Source organism: Alosa alosa, chromosome 11, assembly GCF_017589495.1.
Source record: "Alosa alosa isolate M-15738 ecotype Scorff River chromosome 11, AALO_Geno_1.1, whole genome shotgun sequence".
NCBI classification, from domain to species: domain Eukaryota; kingdom Metazoa; phylum Chordata; class Actinopteri; order Clupeiformes; family Clupeidae; genus Alosa; species Alosa alosa.
Genome location: NC_063199.1, coordinates 27,029,414 through 27,039,413, shown reverse-complemented (window position 1 = coordinate 27,039,413; position 10,000 = coordinate 27,029,414). Strand labels below are relative to the sequence as shown.

The following is a 10,000-nucleotide window of genomic DNA, read 5'->3' as shown; positions in this document are numbered from 1 at the left end:
AAGCAAGCAAGCCAGTGGAGACGCGCAGGCCAACCGCTGGGAGACACTTATGGGTACACCAGCAGATTCACAAAGAAACACTGATATGCACAAGTGTGTGTGTGTGTGTGTGTGTGTGTGTGTGTGTGTGTGTGTGTGTGTGTGTGTGTGTGTGTGTGTGTGTGCGTGTCGCGTGTGTGTGTGTGTCTGTGTGTGTGTGTGTGTGTGTGTGTGTGTGTGTGTGTGTGTGTGTGTGTGTGTGTGAATGCAGACAGGAATTGGACATGGTGTGGACAATAGTATTGTTTCAATGCTAATTTGGTTTCAGGAAAATAAAACGTTTTCCTTTTTAGTACACAAGCTAATCATATATATTTATTTTGTACACCATTGAGCAAAACTACTTATATTTATGTCATCATGTTTATGTTTATGTTCATGTTCATGTTCATGTTCATGTTCATGTTCATGTTTATGTTTATGTTTATGTTTATGTTGATGTTGATGTTGATGTTGATGTTTTTGTTTATGATAATGATTCCCTGCATACGCTTTTGTCTACAGCGATTTACAATGACGAGTGTCAGTCAATAAAACTGTGTTTCTCCCTGTCAAACTATCCAGGTTATGTCTGGTGATTAGTCAGAGTTCTCACAGCATTTAAATTTGCCATTACTGTGTTTACCAAAACATATAACACGATGGGCCCTTTCGTGCACCCGGCGCAAGGTGCCGCAAAACGCGACACAAGGCTTATTGTTATATTACGCTCAATAAAGTGAGGATTGTTTTTGCCATGCGCTCCACTTTTATTAAACGTTGCGCCCAGGGGTGGTGCAATTAACAACATAAGGTGTGATCTGGTGCATGATGCAAAAATCGCTATCTTACACACTCTAAAAATCATTACGCCACTGTCTAAGAAAAACCTGGTCTATAGCGAAAGGCACATATAAAGCACAGCTGAAGACGCACTGTCACAAGATGTAAGCCAACTCCTCTGCAGGATAAATCTTGACTATGAGACCATGGTGAGGTTAGTTTCACTTTACCTATGATTTCAAATAATAGGCGAGTACAGATGCAAGTACACTATACTCTGCTAGTCACACACAGGGTTTCACACTGACCAACGATAAGCAGTCTCTCCTTGTGTTAATGAATGTGATGGCTAAAATGTGATGGGTTCTGATTGGCTGTTAGCTTTTTATTGTTCTCAAAATTGCTCTGAAAGTGATCCCCAACAATATCGTTCTTCATGTCGTTATCATTATAGTTTATGTGTGAACGTCGTCATTCATATTTAAACGAGAACGATATTTTTTAATAGTTTTCTTTATAGTTATCATTCTTGATCACAATATCACGCCATTAAATTAGTGATTGTGGACTGGCCACGCCTTTAATGTGTTAACTTTGCGCCTCTGACCATCCGTTTCTGATCGCCGAAATAGGGCCCGATGAGTTCTGCCTTTTGATCACAGATTACATTTTAGTTAGCATTCAGACAGGAGAGGTGAGACAGACATAGCTAATGGAATAGGTAAGATGTTCTGAGAGATGAGAGAGAGAGAGAGAGAGAGAGAGGATGAGGGAGACAGACACTGTCTGCTTTGCTTTCAATGCCATCATGTCAAAATGTAGTACTACAGAGATCCTGCAGGTGGCAGTGTGGCTCTGTTTTTGCCCTCACCCTTCTCTCTCCAGTGCTCTATCTCCCTCTCTCTCTGCCTCTTCTCCTTCACGCTGCTGTGGCTCTCCCAGACTATACAGCTGGTGGCACTGTGGTTCTCTTGGTGCACCCCCCACCCCACCCCTCCTCCACCCCCCACCCCCTCATCATGTCGTGCTGGCCACCTGTTGCTGCACTGCGGTTGCTGAGGCATCGCAGCCTGTGGATATCATCATGTTTTCTTGGCTCTGGTCGGAGGGCCATCCTTATGTGTACGCATACACACGCACACACACAAATACACACACACACACACACACACACACACACACACACACACACACCACAGCACACCACAGCACACCACACACACACACACACACACACACACACACACACATATAAATAAGCCGAAGGAAGAAAATGGGGAGCCAGAGCAATTAATTCCCCCATTCTCTGCCTCAGTTTGCAACCACGGCTGGCAGTTTTGGCTGAACCTCCCCTTCCACTTAGCTGATGCTGTTTCTCCTCTGTTTGGAACTGTTTGGGACCTCTCTCTCTCTCTCTCTCTCTCTCTCTCTCTCTTTCTCTTTCTGTCTCTTAGTCGCTCCTTCTATCTTTCTCTCTCACTCCTTCCATTTCCTCAGCATCGCTTTCACAAAGACTGTGGCTAAGGGCTTCCAGTCAGGTTCGCAGCAATCCAATCTCACCTGACCTGATCTGTCTCCTGTCTTGCTTGTGGCTGTGAATGTGGACTAGAATCTGGTGCTCTAGAGTTGATGTGACTCCTTGAGCATGGTGATTTTTAAAAAGGTTTCAGACAGTATTCTTTTCACACACCCCAAGAGATGTACAGGATGCCGTTCATACAGTGTGTTGTATCTGCAGATTGTTGTTGAGTTGCCTTGGTGGGATCTTTCTTGGTTAGACTGAAAACCTAGTCTATAATGACTTGTAGATGTCATCCTCCACTAGTGAGAGGCTGCAGTCAGACAGACATAGAGAGAGAGTCATGGAGAGGAAAGATGAGTTTTGGGATTTTCCTGTTTGTCTCCTCTTTTAAAAAAAATATTTAAACAAAATACTCCATGATGCAGTGCCGAGCTGCAAACCAGCTGTAATTGCAAATGCACCAATTAATGTGTTGGATATGATGTTTTCTCCATTTCTCTCTCTCTCTCTCTCTCTCTCTCACACACACACACACACACACACACACACACACACACACACACACACACACACACATCTCTCTAGAAGTGGGTGTCCCTTGGGACAGTGGTAAAAATCCTTTGCTGTCTTTAATATTTCAGAGATCTGTAGTTGTGTAAAGAAGACAGGCTTCAAATCTCACTTCTCTCAGTCTACATGCTGAGATCTAGGAAAGACAGCAAGAGACAGGGGAGGGAGATGGGAAAGAGAGGGAGAGAGAGAGATGGAAAGAGAGAGACATATATATATATATATAGAGAGAAAGGAGAGATATAGATGGAAAGAGAGAGAGAGATAAGAGAGATGGCAAGAGAGAGCAAGAGAGAGAGAGAGAGAGCAAGGGAGAGAGAGAGATGGAAAGAGAAAGAGAGAGAGAGAGAGAGAGAGAGAGCAAGGGAGAGAGAGAGATGGAAAGAGAGAGCAAGAGAGAGAGAGAGAGAGAGAGCGCAGAGAATTATGAGAATGTCGAGCTGGAGCAGGGTAAAAAGGCAGGGACAGAAATAGAATACTCAACTTTCACAGCCAGCACCACCACCAGCCAAGCCGGCCCACTCAGGCTCGCTGCCTCCCCCCACACCAATGCTCCCTGTTGGGGATCGCTCTCCACCTCCACCTCCCTGAGCTCCATCCTCACATCCCCACAGCCAGAGCCCAGAGTGCTCAGACCCATGCACTAGTGCTCTGCGCTCAGTAGCAGATCTTTTATGCACACTACACTCATAGACTTAAATCACAGCACCATACTCCACAGCTAGGAGAGTGGGTCCTGCAGCCAAATGCCTGCTGTTAGTATCTTATTCCTCCACACGATATCCTGTAGATCTGTGGGTGGCTTTAAAACCTGTATCATACACCCGCCATGTTAACAGTATAGAAAAATGTCTTCATATCCACTCTCCATAGGGGCAATGACAGTCATATCTTTCTCTACATCATGTCCACACTGACTAATCAGTTCCCAGCAGTGTGGCTGCAGAGCCTTATATCCTTTTACAAATAATGTCCCTAGCACTGTCTCCCATGGTCCCCTACATTGACATTCCTGAAGGCTTTAAAGGGACACCAGGCTAGCCTGATGCTTTTTCTCTACGAAACTCCCCCTTCGCTCGGTCTGAAGCTCTTTTCCTTTTCTTTGCGTCTTCCGTCAAGGGTTTTCGCTGCTTCTTCGCCGGCTCTGCCATTATACACCACGTTTGCAACAATAATCTAGCGTTTAGTTAGCCTGCCTCTGTGCTGTGGATGCAGGCTGTAATTGATCCTGCTTCGGTCGGCGGGTAGGATACACTGAACTTGCAAGCGGGATATTCTTCCTACAGGCAGTAGGGGCGGAGAGAGTCATTTAACCATATACCGATTTACGAAGATGAGTAACACGAAAACGTTGCCTGGTGGTGTCCCTTTAACCTCAATGTCTTCTTTGTGGAGGCACTGCAGTAGATGGGACCTCAGTGCTGCCTCACCTTCTCCAGTACCCAACACTTTCTCTCCTTTCCTTTAATTTCCTGCCCATTGTTTTCTTGTTTAAAGTTTTTAAGTGTATACGTTTTAAAGATTTTTGTTTATAAATACCCCCTCTGCTCTCTAAAGTTTTCTAACCCAAATAATGCTGCTATGGTTCTTGAACTTTATAACTCCAGAGCCACTCTACTCCACGATGTAGTTCCTTACCACAATGCTGCCCTCTCGGCCCCTCTCTCTAACCAAGATGCTCTCTCTCTCTTTTAGACTTCTTTAGAGGAAGTATGGCCCCATCCCTTCTCCTCTAACCCTGCGTTACCCCGTCTGCTGAAGCTGCTGTGTTGGGGGCTCCTGGCCCACCTCCACACTCTTCATCAGATAAACAGAAAACGTGTTCCGGAACAGGAACTATTTCAAATGGAACGCAGCAGCACAGCTCAGTCTGGCTCAGTCTCTCCTGCTGCTTACTGAGTTGTGTTGTTGTTGTTGTTGTTGGTGTTGCTGGTGGTGGTGGTGGTGGTGTTAAACTCCAGGTTTTCTGCAGTGAAAATATTTGACTGTGTGCTATCTCATCTATCAAACGCTTTCATGCAGGAGGCAGGGAGACCATGCTGAAAACAATAGTCTCAGAACAATAAACTATAAACTTCCCTTGAAAAAGACAAAATAGCTCTGAAATGGAATAGAAAAAAGAAATAGCTCAGATTATAAATAATCTCATTAGAGTGACCTGTTATGGGATGTTTTATTTAACATGAGCATGTCCAGAGTTGGTTTGGCAGTTTGGTTTAGGCTGCTAAATGAGGTCATGGCAAACTCTGGCTGTGGCCCTACACTGCAAATGTCACACCTTAGCCACAACATCAGTCCTCCAAGCCAAGTGTTTTCCCAGGTCTGTCACCTGTGATTGTATGTGGGGAGGATTTATCTGCTTGTAGTAGCAGTGTTTGAGCATTCAGACATCGCACTAATGCCTTTTGCCAGTGAAGCCCAAGGGAATCTAAATCTTAAACAGAAAAGGGTATAACATATATGTGTACATTTATGACATAAGCTTATCTTAATCACATTATGCTTATTGTGACCAAGCGGGGCTTATGATATGAACACTGAACACACATTCAGTAAATATGACTGCTAGAGCAGAGGTGTAATGAGAGTTTCCTCATAATTCACCTTTAAGATGAGCTCTCGGACCGGCGCAGATGTGGTCTCACACGATAATGACCAGGGGAAGGCCAACTGGGATGTGGTGACCTGCTCTGAGGTTGACATGACTTTCAGAAACACACTGATCAGGGCTGCATCCTATCCTCCCAAAAGCTTGGAGATACTGCAGTGTAGTGTAGACTACCATCTTGACCACTTGTGCATTTATAGCACTGCACTGCACATTGGTACTGCTGGGAAATGGGGCCCTGCTCCTGGACTGACTAGATGGCCAGAAGGCAGTCCGACCAGAGGCGATCACGTCTCGGGTGGAGATGACAGTCTAAGGCGCTCCGAGTAGAGAGCCCCAGCTCATCTTGTTTTTTGTTCCACCTCAAATAATTCATCATGTTCTGACGGGAAGCCTGCTCTTCTTTAGTCTCTCTCTCCTCTGCTTTATTGTGTTGTGTTGTGTGTGTGTGTTTATTTGTTTATTTGTTTATTTGGATGATTCTAGCCCTTATTACATTTCTCTACTTTTAAACACTCTCTGAATCATGGCAGGCTAATAAAGAGAGAGCCTGCTTTGCCTCACTGAGAATGTGAACACACCGGACAGCTGCCTAGTGCATATATCAAACAAGGTTTAGTTCCCATATAAAAATGAATACACAGTCCCCCTCTTCACATTCAAAATGAGACAAGTAGGACATTCATAGGACACAGTATATCAATACCAGCATGCAAACTGTCCGCACCATGTGAAATTCATATTGTTGGTAACACAAAACTATCCAATAATGCTGTCACTCATGGTAGGCAACAAAACAAAGCTATATGACAGACACCAAAAACTGGAAATTGTTCTCTGTGAAAACAGAAGGTGTGTAGACTATACCTACTGTATGTGTTCTATTGTTTTCAAATCTGAACAACCTTGTGATTTTATTCTGCTTTGGCAGGACTTCTAACTCCAAGTTCTTCAGATTTGATTTCCGTTCTCTTTGGCAATAAAAACATTCTCTCCAGAGAAAAACTCTCAACTTGTATTAAACTTGTCTTCCTCTCCTCTTTATTGTTCTCTGTCTCCTTCTCAGAGGTGAACTGCAGGACGGCTGTGTCTAAAGGCTACATCTCAGGTCTGCTGAAGCTGTTTGCAGACTGGCACAATAATGACACAGACCGTGAGCACCTCCTTATTCAGAGGGCCCTTCTGCACTGCCTGCACCGGGCCACTAACACCAGCCTGGGTAGGAGCTCCCTGGTGGCCGAGGGCGGTATTGCAATCCTCTTTCAGACCACACAGGTGCTTTTCTGCTGCTAGTTATCAGGAGGCAGAGTCTACACTTTGTTATTGTAGCATCATGAATAATCCATCATCTCCTCATGTCCTCACTACTTCAATCATATGGTGTGTTATAATACAAGCATGCTTCAGTGACTTTGAAGTTTTTACTCATGTTAGTGTAATGTAACGACTCAAGAAAACGAGGCTCAATCGGTCTTCTTTATTGGGAACAGAAGCGGGAGACAGAGACCCAATACAAGGGACACACAAGGGTAGTCAATCACACTCGCACAATACACAAACAGGATAGCACACTCACCGCGACACAAGTCAAGTCAAGTCAAGTCAGAGAACAAGGGTTACACGAAAGGCAAAACTATAACGGGTTATCCGCAGTACACCGTAACACACTCATAAAGCAAAATAAAAGTAAAACGGCCACATTTAACCCCCCAGTTTCCCCGAACCCCGCCCCGCACAGCATGATGGGAATCTAGCACACCTAGTCCAGTAGACACCGACGCTACAGTATCATCAAATCAAATCAAACTGTTACCATGAAATCAACTTTAACCTGATTGGTAGGGCACTTAAGTCAAAGGCTAACAATTATTCCTGCTACTTCCTGCTTCACCCCTCATTTCACCTAGTTTGCTGATTTCTTCATTTTCATGCTGTACTGTGGACCTACATATTGCTTTTCACTCTCACCCTATATTTCCCTAAAATGTGTGTTTATGTGTTTGCCTCCATGCCGGATGTAGACCTGCATGTTTACCAGAGGGATGGAGTCTCTGGTGGAGCCAGCGGTGCAGCTGATGAGAAAGTGCTGTCCCAAGTGTCCACTGCCCCTGGCCTCTGATATGAGTGTCTACCGATTCCCTCTACCAGGCGGGACCCTCAGCAACTGTGAGTCGACGCCTGGAACTCAAGGTAAAGTTGTCCTTTGTGTAGATTTGCTCAATCTGGTTATGGGTTTTGTTCATTGTTCATAAGATTAGTTTGTTCTGGTTAACATGACTTTACTCTGGAGACGATTAGTTTGCTCTGGTAAAGGTTCCTTTTTACTTTTCATAGTTTGTGGACCAGTGTGAACAAAAAAAAAACTGTGTTTGTTGTTTTTGGGAAACCTTCAGAATTATGTAGCCTAGAGATTTAGTATGTAGCCAATCTCCCAACCTATATATTGCCTCACAGTAAAGATTTATTCAAAGGGCTGAACAGCAGTGGATTGGATCAGAGGAACCCCCTAGCTTCATTTCAGCCAGCCCTGCCTCCTCCCGTGCATAAGCTGGGGGCCTGGGGCTCATCCTCTTCGACCTCCTCAGTGATTCTCCAAAGCCTCCTGCAGCTCCTCTGGCCTGGTGCTGAACGCTAGTCCAGTAAAAGCTTGGTCAATACTGATAGACTGATTGTGGAGGCTGTGCACGGCAACTGCCCACCACAGGCCACCTCAGAGGTCACTCCTGCTAGGCAGAATCACTGTGGTAATGAGCTTGGCCGTTGAGCTGTTGTTGCCGTCGTTGTTGTTGTTGATTATCTTTTGTTTGGTTTTGTGTTTACTTAAGCCGTCAAGTGTTGACATGAGCAAGAAAATATTCAGTAAAGCCAGGTTGATAGCCAAACAGGACATTGCAAGGTTTTTTCTTTTTCTTCATTATTTAGTGTGAAGCAGATTGACAATAAATGACTTGGCATTTGTTGTGTCGGAAACAGACTTTAATGTTCATCAGTTTCCCAAACACAATATAAGTCAGCCACAATTTAATCTGACCTATGTTAATGTTCAAAACAACAATCATTGTTTTTCCTGTCATTGTGACAGTTTTTCAAATGGAAGGATTATCTTATTTTTCTTTTTAATGGAAAAGTTTTCTATGTGGCTGGCTTTTTGACAGATTGTATTTTTTGGCGAGTGTGTCTCTCTTGGCTTTTTCAATGGAACCTGAAACAACTTGACAAGTGACACATGAGGAAGGGTGTAAATGTCAGAGAGGAACAAGGCTCGGGAGGGCCCCTAGACTCGCTTTGTTTGATCCCACACAAGTAGTACCTGTCCTGACATTTATGCACTCCTCTGATATTCTCTTCTTCAAGGTGAGGGCTTTGAAGATGACAGTGACAGCGATGTTGAAAATGAAGATGCAGAGAATAGAGACTATGTGAGTGATGAAGACTGGGGACAGACACACACACACACACACACACATACCCACACACAGCCCCCCCACACACACACACACACACACACACACACTCACATACACACACAAACACAAACCCACAGCCACAAAGAGATTGTCACATTGAAATACTGAATGCTTACACAAGCATACATACGCATATCATCCTGTCATATCTAACTTTATTGTTTTGTACATTCAAGCACTCGTTGAATGCACTCTCAAACAAATGTGAGTTAAAAGAAAAGAAACTCAACAAATGTGAGTTAAAAGAAAAGAAACTCAACAAATGTGAGTTAAAAGAAAGAGGGGTTAAGGCAGTCTTCACAGACTTCTTTTCATCTGTCTTTTCTCTCTCATCCTCTGTTTCTCAGTTCATTTCAGTTCAGTGCAGTGTTGTTCATGTCAGGTCAATTGATAGAAAGAACCCGCTTCGCATTAAAGCACAGTAATAAAACCACAAAATCACAACATACAAACTCACAAAACATACAGACACACACACACACATGCACACACACATGCGCACACACACAGAGGCGATTCTAGAGTCTGTGGGGGCCCTAAGCAAAAATTCCAAGGGGGCCCTACCGACAAGTGTTATCACCATTAGGTTATTATGTTAAATAATAAAAATACAAAAAGCATATTATAAAAATTCTTATATTTTGACATGTATCTCACAAAATATCATTATGAGATAATGATTCTCTACAACAACTTTTTACTGTATTGCCATGATCAAAGTAGAGGCAAAAAAGGGGTTTCTTTGTTGAACAAATTGGGATGCAATGTGAGCCTTGAATTGGATGCCATGCAGGAATTTGCTAGGATCTCAAAATCGGATTATGAACATGCTTTGCCATAGAGAAACACACGAATAGCGTTGGATTATAAACATGCTTTGCCACAAAAAGAGACAAAAACATGGGGTAAGTCCAGCTATATGAAGTTATTATTTTGCTTTCACTTCGTCTGTTTTATAACCCAGAAGGATGTATCAAATGATAGCTCTGTGTCTCCTCTTTCCTCTGACATGCGTGGCATATCTATCCGATC

General features: G+C 43.7%; 1 protein-coding gene across 1 annotated transcript in view; it reads left to right on the top strand.

The window, feature by feature from the left end:
- Positions 1-10,000, top strand: part of LOC125302820 (cytosolic carboxypeptidase 4) — a 137,782-nt gene that overhangs the window by 42,310 nt on the left and 85,472 nt on the right. Inside the window, exons 8-11 of the mRNA XM_048256140.1 lie at positions 5,505-5,718; positions 6,568-6,776; positions 7,523-7,691; positions 8,856-8,920. Coding sequence (XP_048112097.1) covers positions 5,505-5,718; positions 6,568-6,776; positions 7,523-7,691; positions 8,856-8,920 — 657 coding nt within the window. The remainder of the gene's footprint in view (positions 1-5,504; positions 5,719-6,567; positions 6,777-7,522; positions 7,692-8,855; positions 8,921-10,000) is intronic.